Source organism: Prunus avium, chromosome 2 (genome assembly GCF_965620075.1).
Source record: "Prunus avium chromosome 2, drPruAviu1.hap1.1, whole genome shotgun sequence".
Lineage (NCBI taxonomy): Eukaryota > Viridiplantae > Streptophyta > Magnoliopsida > Rosales > Rosaceae > Prunus > Prunus avium.
Genome location: NC_142285.1, coordinates 3,970,542 through 3,988,374, shown reverse-complemented (window position 1 = coordinate 3,988,374; position 17,833 = coordinate 3,970,542). Strand labels below are relative to the sequence as shown.

Sequence of the window (17,833 nt, the reverse complement as noted above, 5' to 3'; positions counted from 1 at the left end):
AAAAAGTTGGGCAGGGGCGGATTTTCTTCTTGCTCACCCAGGCGCCCTTCTCGCAACACTTGGGCAAGCAAAGTTGGGCCGAGAGAGTTTAAGTTCGGCGGGAGGTATTTCCACCAAGGGAGTTTAAGTTCGACGGGAGGTATGTCCGCCGAGTTCCCAATATTAGTCCAACGTGGGGCCAAGCCCAACATCCAAATCTTTGGAGTTCCCATACCACCCACTTTGGCGGATGGTCGGCCAACTCTAGAATTCTAAAAACTCAAAGGGCACGAGATGAAATCTCGGAGGTCCAAGCCAAAGCCACAGATTCACGCCCAAGATTTCCGGAGGATTATGTGCACATGACGAAGGCCTCACAAGGGAAGAAATCAAGGACGTTGATGACTATTCGGAATTTTCCAAAACGAGAGAAAATCAAGTAACCATAATATCTCCGCCGGCGTGATCCACGGATTTAGGGGGCCTCGAAAGGAAAGAATTTTAAAAGAGTTGACCTTTGGCCATTCAATGGTCAGCCCATGGGCTGACGAATGCCATATATAAACCTCACCAAGTGAAGGCAGAAGACACACAACATCAAACAGACAAACCTATCTTTCGTCTCGCACTTTTCTTTTCCTAGACTTAGGATTTTATTTTTCAAGCACCTAGTATAGTGAGTTCTTCATTTTTCTAGTGTAAGTTTATATTTCTTGTCATTTAAATTCAAGTTTATTTCGATTCCTTTACATTTCATTGTTATCGCACTTCAATGAAGTTTAATTACAAGTTCATTTTACTTTATTGTTCTTATCGCTTTCATTTCGTTCTTACTTTAGTTATTGCTTTGATTCATTTTATCGTACTTTAATTCTCGTATTTACGTTATTTATCTTTCGCACTTTACTTTACGCATTTGTCTTTAAATTATATTTAAGTTTAAGCACCTTTACTTTACGCACTTATTTTTCGTTTCATTACGTTTCACCTTCAATCTTAATCTCCACCCACTCCACATCATTTGGTCGCTCACATAAAGCCTTGACCCCGAGGTAGTGAAAGAACCTAGGCCGTGAGGAGGTTCCTTGCTCGGCCGAACAATCGTTTGATTAAAGTCAGATCTCGGACGCAACACATCCATCTACTCACATTCCATTCAAGCCCAAATTCGGGGCTTGGTGGTGGCACGCCCCGCACTCAAAAAAGAAGAAGGACCAAAAACTCCTTCAATCGGCCCACCCGGCCGAAAAGAGGGAAACAGCAGTCTAATGTGGTTCGGTGCCAACTGCCGCTGACTGGGTATTTTAAATTAAATGTTGATGTTGCAGTGGATATGAACGATGGATCCCACGGAATTGGTAACATTGTTCGGGATTTTGATGGGGACCTTGCTGGTGCGGTGGCTATGGCTGCACCTAGTATGCTCTCTGTGTTGGCCACTGAGCTTTATTCTATGAAATCTGGTTTGTCCTTTGCGGCTGATGCTTCGTTCACGCCACTTGATTCTTGAGTCGGACACTCTTATCGCCGTTAACCTTGTGAATTCTGATGCCGTTTGTTTTGCTGCGGCGGGTAGACTAGTGGAAGAAATTCGCTCACAACTCTCCTTTCTACTTCAGGTGTCCGTTTGACATTATCTCTCACCAAACGAATAAGGTTGCCCATCAAATTTCCAGATTCAATCTTCGAGACCGTAGCCTTGCGTTTTGGCTGGAGGCCAGTCCTCCATGTACAATTTTTGTATTGTTTTGGTATGTGTGGCATTCTTTCCTATCCTGAAGTTTTGTCCCATTGAATTTTCTTTAGGAAGGTTTTAACAAGACCACATATTTTAGATATTGTTTCTTTGTAATTGATGGTTGGTGGTAATGAAATCTTAATTTTCCTTTATAAAAAAAAGATATAATAATTTATAGTTATACACTCAACTACGTACTTGCAAGTCAATAAATTAATGTCTCCAAAAGAAAAATTAATTAAAAGGACAAAATAGTAACAAATTGCATGGCTTTGTTTGCTGAAATGACGAATAGACGCTCAATGGTGATTAATTCCAAGGAAACTAAAGCCATCATCGCAAGGACTATCAGCTCAATTGTAAAGCTCTTGTTGAGTTACCAATCAACTTGGGATGCCGCCAAATATGGGGAAGCTCAAAGAGCTCCAATTGTTACCATATTTTGTCTTAGACAAACACACTGGCCATTACATTAGAGTTTTAAAAGCTTGTGATCTCAGGACTTGGTAACATTGCGCATGACGAGGATGCTTTGGAAGCGAATATCATGAGCGGCAAGAAGGATCTGGATAAACTAATAATGAGATGGGGAGATGGTATAACTGAGGATCCAGCAAAAGATGGAGAACTGCTCCAAAAGCTCCAGCCTCGTACAAACGTCAAAGACCTTGTGATTGAATCTTATGGGGGTATAAGATTTACAGGTTGGTTAGGAGACAACTCTTTCTCTAATCTATCTTCTATTGAACTTATTAGAGATTGTAAACATTGTTCCTTATTGCCATCGCTGGGGCAACTGCCGTCCATATTTTCGGGTTAAACAACGTGGTGGAGATAGGTCCTGAGTTTTATGGCAATGATACTTGTGGAGTTAAGCCATTCAGATCTCTACAAGAATTGACTTTCGAAGATATGTTGGTTTGCCGAGACTAAAAAATTGTCCCAAGCTGACTGAGATATTATCTGATCAAAGAGATGCAGTGGCAGGATATGAGGCACATTAACAAAGAACATGTATAATCAGTGATGAAAGCGACGGTAACGAAATTGGTATGTCATGGTATCTTGTAGATGTGCACCGCAACTTATCATGTAGTCTTGTCCCTAGCTTCTTGGCTTCTGATGATATTCTTCTCAAAGATTATGCAAAATAAAGAATAAAAAATTACTATCTATGATTAAAATAGAAAATGCATGTAATGGATATTATGCAAGTGCTACTGCTACTGGAAAAATATTAATGGTTAAGTACTACTTTAAAATATGATACCATCCTTAGAACCATTTTCACGAGCCATATATAGATATTTCAAATAAATCGAATTTTTATTTTATTTTTTATTAAATATTTCATGAGAGTTTAGATTTAAGCGTTTATTATGATTAGAGATTATTTTGTATGATGGGCGTATATCATGGGAATGAGCTTAGGTAAATTAGGGTAATTTTTATTGAGTTACATTTGTGTTATCAGGGTACTTAGTATAATCTTTAAGAACATAGAGCTTAGGTATCACGGGTTTATGGCTTCTCTGTGCCAATTAGAGACAAAATTATGGTATAGAAATTATTCTCTAACGCTTAAACAATAGTAAATCCTGAAAAGAAGTTTAATAATAATAATAATAATAAATGTGGAGATGGACTAATGACATAAGAAAGATAAGGCAAAGAAAAATAAAAAGCAACGCCAATTCATGAAAATATATTAAGCTATATATATCTTCTATTGATTTTATAGAGACCGACGAGAGTGCTTGGTTGAATTGAAAACACACCTTCTTTTCTTTCCACGTGGACGCTTCATAGACGCATGTCGGTTGCTTATGCATATATAGACTCAGGAGGAGCAAACGCTTTTAATTTTGGACACTTATAAACTTTCACTTTCTCCAAGGCTGGCCACTTCAAAGTATAAGCTTGAGAGCAGAAAAATTCAAGTTTGGGTAAACTCCTAAGTTCGATATACTTCACGTGCGGAAATGTCAATTCATCCTCAATACTTTCTCCTCCTCCTTCTACCTCTCCAACAATTTTCTCCATCGCACTACAACTGGAAACTTGTATTGTCTCAAGGCAGGTAAGAAGTTTGGCTATGTGCAATGAAAACAAGTATCTCAAATTGCCACAGTCCCATACATTCAGTGATCTCAGGTTTCCAAAGCCTGAGCTAACTTGTAAACCCTTTTCCCATATGTGGCTCAGCGTTGGTAAAGTCCACAATGTCAATGTCCTCAGCTTATCAAATGCTTGAGTAGAAGGGGTTTCCTGAACCAAAAATATCATTTCCAATAAATCACACCTGATTACAAGCAGATCTTCTAGATTGTCGCTAGCACTTGAGGTCTGAAGATTTGCCGGCGTAACCTGGCAAAATGGTAGAAAAGTAATTGTATATTAATTTGTTAGTGTTTCAATCATAAACATATGAGATATTATCACATTCTAGAAATCAAGAACGTTGTTTAAAAATGAAAAATGAATTGTTTATTGTTGAACTAAGCTAGTTACCAGTATTCGTATAAAAAGAATGTACCAGTATTGTTTATTATTTAACTAAGCAGTTTAATTATTGTATATTATCACATTCTAGATATCAATAAGACTGTTTGCGAAAATAATGGTGATCATTTCCCAAAAGAAAATGAACAAGTGTTTACAATTGTCATGGGCCGTGCTTGGGCCAAGCCCATTTAACTTTTCTTTTTTATTTTATTTATCATTTATCTTCAAAGACATATGTACCTAAGACCAATTTTCACAAAATAGACACTAAATATCTTTAGAATAATGACGTACCTCTCTATTTACAGGGCGGGGCAATATTTGAGTAAAGTTGCGAGTAGATGGACGACTTTGTAAGCAGACTAGTGGCGCACATCCAAATCCAAATCCAGATCCAGTTGATGATGCACATCCAGATCCTGATTCTTCTCTATCTCTTACATGATCATCACTCAAATTCTTTGCAACTGCTGCAGGCAACTTTTTGCTTACTAGTGCAAAACCCAATGTCTTTAATTTGGGACAATTTCTCAAGTGCATACTTCTCATGTAGGAGGACCATGCAAAAGAATAGGCATTAGGGCAAAATCTCTCGAGGTTTGGCAAGTCGGATAATATGAAGCTATTGATCAGTTTGGGAAACAAAGTCATCACGCCACTGCCACTTGTCTCTTTCCCTTCTTCATGGACATTGTCCTCTGTGGAAGCAGATGCCAGTACTATAGTTTCCATATTCTCACATTCCTTTATTTCGACTTCTTGGAGATTCACAAGGAGCTTGTAAATTTCATAGGGGCATAGATATTTCAGACTGCCACATTCGTAAATTGTTAAAGATCTTACATTTTGAAAACCTTGGAATCTAGGTTGAACGTTCTTCCACAAATGCTCCTTGTGATGTAAAAGAAGAAAAATAGTGTTATTTGATGACAACTCAATAAATCAGTGAGTGGCTTCCACTTATAACTCATAAAGGCGACAACTTCATGTTTGACTCCTTTACTCTTTCTACAGAGAAATTATTATATGGTACTAAAATAAAGTCACGCCTTCGTTCGCTCATGTGTTATGAGATTAATAGACGACATATAACTTAAAATTTGAGTAATGCATAGAATTAATATTATAAATAATGTCTAATATCCTAAAGCTGGGGGGGCATATGGGTCATATCATAAAGCAATAGTTGTAGTACAGGTATTGTTATTTTTTCATTTTTAGTAACAAGAAAACAAGTAGCACGACACATGGGTCATATCATAAAGCTGTTTTTTTTGGGTGTATGAATAAAGCTATTTTCTGAGTAGCTCTGTGGTGTGATATTGGACCCAAAATCAGGGCACGTGATTCTTTAATTATTTTTTTGTTTCTGATGGCGTGGCTGGTTGCTTATCATGAATTTTAGCACGTGATATATGTGCTATGGGTACCTACTATATTTTACTCACAGAAGGTAGCATCTCTAGTTGTACATGCTATAAACTTCAAGTTACTTACCTCCATGCAATCCAAGGCACTCTAAAATCGCTATGAAAATCACATGCAAACAAACACATACATACCTCATTTAACCACCACACTTCAAATGTCCGTAATTGAGAAAATGCTGAGTTATGCCCTTCTAAATCAAATACCACATTGACTACAGGTTCATTGTTTTCTTTTGACCCTTGCTCGCTTGTCAAAGTGTCCTCTGATTGTTGCTCTCTTCTCAAATACACCACTCGTAGTTCCTCTAGATTTGGTAACCATGAAATGCAATTTGAAGGAAATAGTGCGTTACACCTTGCTCCCACTTGTGCTACTTTTGATTTAGATGAGGTCGACACAGCAACTTGATTGTCATTCCTAATCTGTACATTAATTCATTCTACATAAATAAATAATGAACTTACACATGAGCCAAAAAGTCAGAAATACATAAGTAATGAACTTCCACCATTTGTCTTATTTCCAAATTGCCTTAATTATATTCCCACATCCTCTGTCATAAATTTTGAGAAATCCTTTTCATACCCACTATTTCCCTCCATTACTATTTACCAATAAACATTTTTCCCACCACTCAAGATTACCAAGAAACATTTGTCTTATTTCCAAATTGCCTTAAAATCACAATATTTTAATTGAGCTATCAAATGATATCCGATTCAAGTGACTTTTGCAGAGATAATTTTTTATTGAATATCTATAAAATAGTTGCAAAAATTTGAAACGCATCTAAAATCTCCAACAGACCAAAAATGATTAAGTTCAACCCAAATCAATTTCAAGAACTGGACCGAAAATATCAAACACAATAAAAGCAGCATATTCCAATGAGTAACAAGTATATACCATTCAAGCATCAAAAGTGTATACATACATACCTCATAGTTGGAGTCCCGTTGGTTTCCCGTGTAGAAACCACAGAGCATTGGTAGACGAAAAAGCTTCAAAATAGTTAATCTTGGGAAAGTTATCCTGTGAGATGCATTATCATCTTCCATTCTCTCCTTTGATATGATCTCTTCCACTTTAGCACAATTTTCAACCTGTGCGGTGGCACCACTTGCACACCCTCAGGGTCGCCCCTGACTATCATGCTTGTAATTTGATTAACTAGATACCAACAGTTGAGCCAAACATCCAAAGATTCAATATGGTAATATTACATATGAAAAGGAAGGTCCAAATAAATCCAGTTTTATAATACAACTAAAGATAATAACTAAATTATCTGATCAAAGAGATGCAATGGCAGGATATGAGTTACATTAACAAAGAACATGTATAATCAGTGATGAAAGCGACGGTAACGAAATTGGTATGTCATGGTATCTTGTAGATGTGCACCGCAACATATCATGTAGTCTTGTCCCTAGCTTCTTGGCTTCTGATGATATTCTTCTCAAAGATTATGCAAAATAGAGAATAAAAAATTATTATCTATGATTAAAATAGAAAATGCATGTAATGGATATAATGCAAGTGCTACTGCTACATGGACAAATATTAATGGTTAAGTACTACTTTAAAATATGATACCATCCTTAGAACCATTTTAACGAGCCATATATAGACATTTCAAATAAATCCAATTTTTATTTTATTTTTTATTAAATAGTTCATGAGAGTTTAGATTTAAGCGTTTATTATGATTATAGATTATTTTGTATTATAGTCCATGATAGGCGTATATCGTAAAGTTGAGTACTATCATGGGAATGAGCTCAATTAAAAGCCTAATTCCTAAGCATATAAGTAAATTAGTGTAATTTTTATTGAGTTACATTCGTGTTATCAGGGTACGTAGTATAATCTTAAAGAACATAGAGCTTAGGTATCAGGGGTTTATGGCTTCTCTGTGCCAATTAGAGACAAAATTATGGTATAGAAATTATTCTCTAATGCTTAAACAATAGTTAATCCTGAAAAGAAGTTTAAAAATAATAATTATAAAAAATGTGGAGATGGACTAATGACATAAGAAAGATAAGGCAAAGAAAAATAAAAAGCAACGCCAATTCAAGAAAATATATTAAGCTATATATATCTTCTACTGATTTTATAGTGACCGACCATAGTGCTTGGTTCAATTGAAAACATACCTTCTTTTCTTTCCACGTGGACGCTTTATAGACACATATCGGCTGCTTATACATATAGAGACTCAGGAGCAAATGCTTTTAATTTTGGACACTCATCAACTTCTACTTTCTCCAAGGTTGGCCACTTCAAAGTATAAGCTTGAGAGCAGAAAGATTCAAGTTTGGGTAAATTCTTAAGTTTGATATCATTCAGATGCGGAAATGTCAATTCATCCTCAACACTTTCTCCTCCTCCTTCTACCTCTCCAACAATTTTCTCCATCGCCCTACAACTGGAAACTTTTATTGTCTCAAGGCAGGTAAGAAGTTTGGCTATGTACAGTGAAAACAAGTATCTCAAATTGTCACGGCCCATACATACAGTGATTTCAAGTTTCCAAAGCCTGAGCTAACTTGTAAACCCTTTTCCCATATGTGGCTCAGCATTGGTAACGACCCCAACTCCAATTCGCTTAGCTTATCAAATGCTTGAGTAGAAGGGGTTTCCTGAACCAAAAATATCACTTCCAATATATCGCAACTTTCTACATGGAGATTTTCTAGATTGTGGCTAGCACTTGAGGTCTGAAGATTTGCCGGCGTAACCTGCCAAAAGGGTAGAAAAGTAATTGTATATTAATTTGTTAGTGTTTCAATCATAAACATATGGGATACTATCACATTCTAGAAATCAAGAACATTGTTTAAAAAAGAAAAATGAATTGTTTATTGTTGAGCTAAGCTAGTTACCAGTATTCGTATAAAAAGAATGTACCAGTATTGTTTATTGTTTAACTAAGCAGTTTAAGTATTGTATATTATCACATTCTAGATATCAATAAGACTGTTTGCGAAAATAATGGTGATCATTTCCCAAATGAAAATGAACAAGTGTTTACAATTGTCATGGGCCGTGCTTAGGCCAAGCCCATTTAACTTTTCTTTTTTATTTTATTTATCATTTATCTTCAATGACATCTGTACCTAAGACCAATTTTCACAAAATAGAAACTAAATATCTTTAGAATAATGACGTACCTCTCTATTTACAGGGCGGGGCAATATTTAAGTAAAGTTGCGAGTAGATGGACGACTTTGTAAGCAAACTAGTGGCACACATCCAAATCCAGATCCAGATCCAGTTGATGATGCACATCCAAATCCTGATTCTTCTCTATCTCTTACATGATCATCACTCAAATTCTTTGCAACTGCTGCAGGCAACTTTTTGCTTACTAGTGCAAAACCCAATGTCTTTAATTTGGGACAATTTCTCAAGTGCATACTTCTCGTGGAGGAGGACCATGCAAAAGAATAGGCATCAGGGCAAAATCTCTCTAGTCTTGGCAACCTATATAGTGCGAAGCTATTGAGTAGTTTGGGAAACAAAGTCATCGCGCCACTGCCACCTGTCTCTTTCCCTTCTTCATGGATATTGTCCTATGTGGAAGCAGCTGCCAGTACTATAGTTTCCATATTCCCACATTCGTCTATTTTGAATTCTTGGAGATTCACAAGGAGCTTGTAAATTTCATAGGGGCATAGATATTTCAGACTCGTACAAAGGTGAATTGTTAAAGATCTTACATTTTGAAAACCTTGGAATCCAGGTCGAACGTTCTTCCACAAATGCTCCTTGTGATGTAAAAGAAGAAAAATAGTGTTATTTGATGACAGCTCAATAAATCAATGAGCGGCTTCAGCGTATTACTCACAAAGGCGACAACTTCATGTTCGACTCCTTTGCTCTTTCTACAGAGAAATTATTATATGGTACTTCGTTCACTCATGTGTTATGAGATTAATCGACGACATATAACTTAAAATTTGAGTAATGCATAGAATTAATATTATAAATAATGTCTAATATCCTAAAGCTGTGGCATATGGGTCATATCATAAAGCAATAGTATTGTTATTTTTTTATTTTTAGTAACAAGAAAACAAGTAGCACGGCGCATGGGTCATATCATAATAAAGCTGTTTTTATTTTATTTTATGGTCTGAATAAAGCTGTTTCTGATGGCGTGGCTAATTGCTTATCATGAATTTTAATACGTGATATTTGTGCTATGGGTACCTACTATATTTTACTCACAGAAGGTAGAATCTCTAGTTGTACATGCTCTAAACTTCAAGTTACTTACCTCCATGCAATCCAAGGCACTCTAAAATCGCTATAAAAATCACATGCAAACAAACACATACATACCTCATTTAAATACCACACTTCAAATGCTGTAATTGAGAAAATGCTGAGTCATGCCCTTCTAAATCAAATACCACATTGACTACTGGTTCATTGTTTTCTTTTGACCCTTGCTCGCTTGTCAAAGAGTCCTCTAATTGTTGCTCTCTTCTCAAAGAGACCATTTCTAGCTCCTCTAGATTTGGTAACCATGAAATGCAATTTGAAGGAAATAGTGCATTACAACTTGCTCTCACTTGTGCTACTTTTGATTTAAACGAGGTCGACCCAGCAACTTGATTGTCATTCCTAGTCTCTTTCATCTTGTTCACACTTTTATCATTGGGCTTTATAATCTGTACATTAATTAATTCTACATAAATAATGAATTTATACATGAGCCAAAAAGAAAGAAATACATAAGTAATGAACTTCCACCATTTGTCTTATTTCCAAATTGCCTTAATTATATTCCCACATCCTCTGTCATAAATTTTGAGAAATCCTTTTCATACCCACTATTTCCCTCAATTACTATTTACCAATAAACATTTTTCCCACCACTCAAGATTACCAAGAAACATTTGTCTTATTTCCAAATTGCCTTAAAATCACAATATTTTAATTGAGCTATCAAATGATATCCGATTCAAGTGACTTTTTCAGAGATAATTTTTTATTTAATATCTATAAAATAGTTGCAAAAATTTAAAACATATCTAAAATCTCCAACAGACCAAAAATGATTAAGTTCAACCCAAATAAACTTCGAGAACTGGACCGACAATATCAAGCACAACAAAAGCAGCATATTCCAAAGAGTAACATGTATATACCATTCAAGCATCAAAAGTGTATACATGCATACCTCATAGGCGGAGTCCCTTTGGTTTCCCGTGTAGAAACCACGAAGCTTTCGTAGATAAGAAAACTCCAAAACAGTTAATCTTGGGAAAGTTATCCTGTGAGATGCATCATCATCTTCCATTCTCTCCTTTGATATGATCTCTTCCACTTTAGCACAATATTCAACCTTTAAGCTTTGAAGTTGTACCAAGTTTTGTGCTATGGATAGTGAACATACATATTTTAACTCATCACAATTGTCAATTGCAATGGATCTTAGGTTCATAAAGGAGTGCTTGTCTGGCAGTTTGTCACGACACACAACTTTTAGTTTGTAAACATTGTTGAAGGTAGCTGACTTTAAGATGGGGAAGGCAGGTTGACGACGACGAGTCCAATCTGTTCCATTCATAAGATACTCTATGTTGTTGTCATACATGATTGATAACACTTTCAAGTGTTGAAAGCCCCTTCATCATCTAACTCCTCAATGACATACTTTAAATTGTATGTGTGGTATAGGCGTAAGTCTTCAGATTGCTTCAAGAAGTATCTAACTGCTCCAATCTCCAAATATTCCTTTACATCACCACGAAGCATCAAACTATTTTCGAATAGATAACCAGGCATTCGATTCTTGAAACTATCTTTTCTGTATGACCAACTAATATTGATAGATACATGAAATCTTATAGGCTGGCTTTTTAAAAGAAACTCATCATTTCGCAACATCTGAACATCAGGGATTTTTATGGCTACGACATTTAAATGATCAGACAGAGACATCACCTCATCAAGGCTTGCCATACTCGTTTCATCCTTGCTTTATATTGCTTGCCCCCAATTGAGAAAGCTTACGGCCAAGTACAACTCTTCTAATCTCCTCAAGTTGGATAAGACACCATGAGGAATTTCTTCAAGTCCTTTACAATCTGTTGCATCTAGCATCCTTAACCGTTGAAGATGTCCGATTTCTATAGGTGACTTACTGATTTTAGAGCGAGCAAAGCTGAGGATCTCCAAACTCTCCAATCTTCCAATAACATGAGATATGTCTCCCAATTTGCAATCCTATAGACACAAGGTATGAAGGTACTTGGGTTCTCCAAGCGGTAGAGATCTTTTCGAGGCCAAGTAACCTGACATATCCATCCCCAATAAAGCTAAAACCTTGAGTTCTCTCAACCCTTTAAAATGGTTGGAATATTCTGAACTACTGGAGGAATTTTTCAGTTGCAGAAGCTCAAGTTTTGGGCACTCCAAACCATTAGTAATATTTTCATCCAATGTAACATCAATTAACGAAATTGCACTACAATGTTCTTGGTTTGTAACTTTTTGTACTCCTAGCCATCCTCCACCTTCACCTTTCGCATCAAACGATCTTACCATAAATCTGTGAGGATCTTTTGAGGAAATTGATATAGCAACATCACGAACTACGTCATGCATTTTGATACATTCTTCCTTTTCACTATCCAGCAACAAAAATCTTCTTTTTAATTTTTCAACAAAAGAATGCACTTTGTCTCTTACATCTTTGACTGTGTTGGTGTTTCTAAAAGTTGCTCGCCCCAACCCATACCTCACCAAATACTCAATCGGAACATCATAATCTTCTGGAAATAAGCAACAAAGTAAAAGGCATGACTTGACTTCATCACTATCCAATTTATCATAACTCAATTTTATGCAAGAATAAACCTCACGTTCCATTCCAGTGATGTTTTCAGGGAGGGAATTTTTCAGTTCTTGCAAGGTAGTATTCCATTCATGCTTGCCATTACTTGGTAGAAGAGCCTTCCCAACAGTTATGATAGCGATGGGTAAACCTTTGCATTCATCAACAATCAATTTTGCAACATGCGACAAATCATGATTATTGTCCAAGGATTCACCTACAGTCGCCCTGAAAAGCTCCCATGCTTCTTCTTTATTTAAGGCTTGGACTTTAAAAATGTCTTTACACCCCATTACTTTACAAACTTCTTCATTCCGAGATGTCAACAAAATTTTGCATCCTTTATGAACTTCATTAGTTGTAGGTCCAACACCAAAAGGGATTCCTACATCCTGTAATTTAAGCTCTGACCATACATCATCTAATATAATCAGGATTCTTTTACTCTGCTTGATTCTCTCATGTAGACTTGGTGCTCTTCTAGATTCACTTTCCTTGACAAATTTCATACCCAGTGAATCTGCAATGTCAGTTTGAATTGTCCTAATGTTTACGGTTGCGGAGATAGTTGTTATCACAACATCATCAAACAAACTCGTTCCTTCTAATCTCTTGATGATTTCTCTCACCATTGTGGTTTTACCCACACCTCCCATCCCGCAAATCCCAATTATTCTTGTCTTTTCATTCCTCAGAGAACTAAGCATATCACTCATGACATCTTTTCTGGATTCAAAACCCTTAAAACCTTCACTAGAGATTATTAACCCTAGCTGTTGAGGATTGGCAACATTATTGCTCAATTCTTCGCCTAGTTTGAGATCAAGTACACGCTGAGCAATCTTCTTGGCTTTCCTACTTAGAGAATACCGCGATTTCAAACTTGGGCACCACGTTTGCACGTAGGGATCGGCAATGGGCCAGGCTGGGCTAGCCCGGCCCAAGCCTAATGGGCTTGGGCTAGGCCGGGCCGGGTTTATTAGATTAATTAAAATATACGGGCTAGGCCGGGCTAGGCTTTTTCTACAAAATCAAAGCCCGAGCCCGCCCCATGGGCTAGGCTTTTACGGGCTTCATCGGGCCAGGCCAAATGGGCCAAAATGGGCCGGGCCAAATGGGCTAACAATATAAATAAATAAACAGTTTTTTTTATAAAATAAATAAAAATTAAAAATTAAAAGAATCTAATTATTTATTTAACCTTGGAGCCCATCATCATGAAGAGCACTTTTGTGCTTTGGATCTCATAAACCCAAAATTGCCCGTGACTAGAAACTCAATAAACAACAAGCTAAGAATGGTCCCCATCCATCAAGCAAAAGACTTAAAAAAAAAACCATTGGAAAGAGAAAGTCATTTCCTTTATACCTGAGGAGGCAGAGAGAGTCGTGGTCAGTGCGGTGGAGAAAAAAAAAACAATATAAATATTATAATGGATTTAAATAAAACAAAAGAAAATACTAACAAATATAAATTTAAGGATAAAACTTGTATTAATTTTGTGTTCATCAAATACCCCCAAACCTATATTTTGCTAGTCCTCGAGCAAAAGAAAATAAAAACTAAGTAGAAAAGAGGGAAGGGACGTGTTGGCGCGCAGAGGCAGCTTTCAACATTGAAGCAGAAAACATGGAAAGTAAAAGTAAAGGTAAAGAATTTCTCCCCTCTAAAAACACGAGGTTGCAAAACGCTTGGGAAACAAAGGGATCCGAGAGAAAAGCAAACTCATAAGCCGAAGTCTATATAACCCGTCTCGGTTGAGTTGAGGTTGCGTCTGTATTTCATCCTGAAAACTCAGAGTAAAGCATCAATAAGCAAGAAACACAAATCACAATGGCAACCTCACCCACTTCCCTCGATGATCTGAATTTGGAGTTGGCCCTTGCGCCACCATTGGCTCAAGTAAGTGCTCCTCCGAACTCTGTCTTCCCAAACTCCACATATTATCATGGCTCGGCCTCAACCTTTGTTGAGGCCATACCGAACAAGGCAATGCTACTAGGTGGCATGATTGGCACTGGGCTCACACCGGCGGAGCATTGGCAAATAGCTTGGCCCGTTTGGCCCATCAAAGCCCAACCCGCTTGGCCCATGATTATAATGTATAATTATAATAATTTATTATAGTGGACTATGGGTGGAGTTACAACGGGTGTAGTAATTTACAGTGGAGTTACAACGGTAGTAACACTTGCATTCTGAGCCACCTGAGGCATCAGCTAATTGCCTCTATGTGCTATAGCTTGTAACACTTGCAGTAGCTCCTCATGATCTGCATTCCTCTTCTGCAGTGCTTCTATATGCTGGTTGGTAAAGTAGAGCCTTCTCTGCAATTCTGTCACTTGGGCCTTCAGGGATGCAACTTCATTAGTTAGTGCTGCGCACTCTCGCGTCCTCTCCAGTAGTCGCAGGCCTATATTTGTAGCTGAGGCCGCATGGTGCATGGTCAGCGTGTGGGTCTCCTCTACCGCAACCCTATCAGGCCTGTGTGCTATTTGCCAATGCTCCGCCGGTGTGAGCCCAGTGCCAATCATGCCACCTAGTAGCATTGCCTTGTTCGGTATGGCCTCAACAAAGGTTGAGGCCGAGCCATGATAATATGTGGAGTTTGGGAAGACAGAGTTCGGAGGAGCACTTACTTGAGCCAATGGTGGCGCAAGGGCCAACTCCAAATTCAGATCATCGAGGGAAGTGGGTGAGGTTGCCATTGTGATTTGTGTTTCTTGCTTATTGATGCTTTACTCTGAGTTTTCAGGATGAAATACAGACGCAACCTCAACTCAACCGAGACGGGTTATATAGACTTCGGCTTATGAGTTTGCTTTTCTCTCGGATCCCTTTGTTTCCCAAGCGTTTTGCAACCTCGTGTTTTTAGAGGGGAGAAATTCTTTACCTTTACTTTTACTTTCCATGTTTTCTGCTTCAATGTTGAAAGCTGCCTCTGCGCGCCAACACGTCCCTTCCCTCTTTTCTACTTAGTTTTTATTTTCTTTTGCTCGAGGACTAGCAAAATATAGGTTTGGGGGTATTTGATGAGCACAAAATTAATACAAGTTTTATCCTTAAATTTATATTTGTTAGTATTTTCTTTTGTTTTATTTAAATCTATTATAATATTTATATTGTTTTTTTTTTCTCCATCGCACTGACCACGGCTCTCTCTGCCTCCTCAGGTATAAAGGAAATGACTTTCTCTTTCCAATGGTTTTTTTTTTAAGTCTTTTGCTTGATGGATGGGGACCATTCTTAGCTTGTTGTTTATTGAGTTTCTAGTCACGGGCAATTTTGGGTTTATGAGATCCAAAGCACAAAAGTGCTGTTCATGATGATGGGCTCCAAGGTTAAATAAATAATTAGATTCTTTTAATTTTTAATTTTTATTTATTTTATAAAAAAAACTGTTTATTTATTTATATTGTTAGCCCATTTGGCCCGGCCCATTTTGGCCCATTTGGCCTGGCCCGATGAAGCCCGTAAAAGCCTAGCCCATGGGGCGGGCTCGGGCTTTGATTTTGTAGAAAAGCCTAGCCCGGCCGAACCCGTATATTTTAATTAATCTAATAAACTCAGCCCGGCCTAGCCCAAGCCCATTAGGCTTGGGCCGGGCTAGCCCAGCCCGGCCCATTGCCGATCCCTAATCCTTCGTCGTACCAATGAGTTGTGGTCTAGTGGTTGGGGAACCGTTTATTTGGGGTTCGAAACTCATTGAGGTACCTATCTAGCAATTATTGCTAGAGTTTCCTTGCCCGCCAAAGATTGTAGGGTTCGGCAGGTGGGCCCCAGTTTGGAAGCTAAGTCAGCAAAGCTGAAAGTGGGGTTCTGGGTTGTCAAAAAAATAGACCAAAGAAATTCTCAAACGAAAAATGCAAGCGGTTCAACACCTACAATTTTAATTATGAAAAAGTCAAAGGTAAGCCAATCAAAAACCCAACCAAACAAAGCTCATAGCAATAAAAAACTTCTCAAGACACCCAACCATCACCGCCACAGCCACAGCCATAGCTGGTATCTCTCTCTCTCTTATTTCTGTTTCTCAATTCCTACCTTGACAAACACGTTTGCCAAACACCCACCGCCCACTCCTTGATTTGCTTAAGGTAATGGGGTTCTTAGATCTCTCAATCATCCCATCATCAATGGATTCATATATGATATGATATGATATGATATGCAACCGACGAGATGCTCTGTTTCAATTTAATTTGAAATCCTCCCATCTAATTTCAGGTTGTTTCATGGATGGTGATTTGGTTTCATTAGATTTGAAACTAAGCGTTTCTAGATATGCAACTAAACTTTAGTTTTTATGTCAATCACAGCAGGTTTGAAACGATGATTATGAGCGACGAGGGTGGGGTGGTTTTCTGGGCTTAGGTTCTTGGGGTGTTCTAGGATTTTTTATTTGTTTTTATTTTGTTTAATTTTTAGTCTTTATTTTGACCTTTGAATTATAGTTAACACCGTTAGATTTGTAGAGAACATGTGGGATTTGACTCTAATTATACCAAACTTTAGGGAGTCTAAGTGAAATTCTCCCCTTGTTAAAATGACCCCAGCTTGAGCTTTGGTGTGCCCAGCTGACAAATCTCGTTAGCAGCTCACATCTTTTTATGAAATAGCTTGCGTTTGCTTCATTCAAGTTTGGTCATTGATTTTTTTTTTCCTCACATTGACGATCAATCTTTACATAAAATTACACGTACGGTTACGATTAGAGACATGCAATTATAAAACTTTGACAACTCAATTATAATTTGCTTAAACATTAGATTAGCTGGACACATGCAATGCATTATTTGATGTATCTTAAGTCGTCGCCACTTAATCCCGCTTTACACAAAAGAGTAAAAGAAATCTCAAATCATAACTATGACTTTGGGTGAGTTTAAGAATGAACATGGGATGGGATGGCATAACATCGGGTTTACCATTAATTCCATCCATTTCTCTCCTCGCTCCTCCAAATCCAATGATGTGGATCAAAATATAATTAAGCCCCAATCAATCAGTGAGAATGATGTAATTAGGGTAGCTAGCAGTTCATTTGAAAACTCTAATTTCTCTTATAAAAAAACAAAAACAAAAACAAGAAAAGATTAAAAAGTTTGGCACAAACAAATCAGTGGGCCTCTCTCTTCTCGATTATCTTATCTTTTATGCGTCTGAAAAAGGAGGAAAGTCATTTTGTCTATTTGCCTTAGGATTCGTTCATGTTGTCTTGCTTTTGAGTTCAAACCCATCTTTTACAACAAAAATTTCTCCCTCAAAGTGCAAACCAATGGACTACAAGGACCTACACAAGTGTCACTTTACAGGCAAAGCTGCTC

The 17,833-nt window shown here is 37.5% G+C and overlaps 1 protein-coding gene and 1 long non-coding RNA gene across 2 annotated transcripts; both read right to left on the bottom strand.

The window, feature by feature from the left end:
• Positions 1 to 8,167: 8,167 nt before the first annotated feature.
• Positions 8,168 to 11,675, bottom strand: LOC148296286 (uncharacterized). The gene is made up of 3 exons (XR_015833982.1): positions 10,848 to 11,675; positions 10,004 to 10,335; positions 8,168 to 8,397 (listed from the first exon to the last, which is right to left on the bottom strand). It is a non-coding gene; the product is annotated as an uncharacterized LOC148296286 (long non-coding RNA).
• Positions 11,676 to 11,694: 19 nt separating this feature from the next.
• On the bottom strand, positions 11,695 to 13,222 carry LOC110767110 (putative disease resistance protein At4g27220). Its single transcript, XM_088248464.1, has one exon. It carries the CDS (start codon positions 13,220 to 13,222, stop codon positions 11,897 to 11,899), a length of 1,326 nt encoding a protein of 441 aa, XP_088104590.1. The 3' UTR covers positions 11,695 to 11,896.
• Positions 13,223 to 17,833: the final 4,611 nt, after the last annotated feature.

Bases quoted from the DNA above. Each gene is read 5' to 3' on its own strand.
- LOC110767110 (XM_088248464.1), bottom strand. From the start codon at position 13,222: ATGAGTGATATGCTTAGTTCTCTGAGGAATGAAAAGACAAGAATAATT.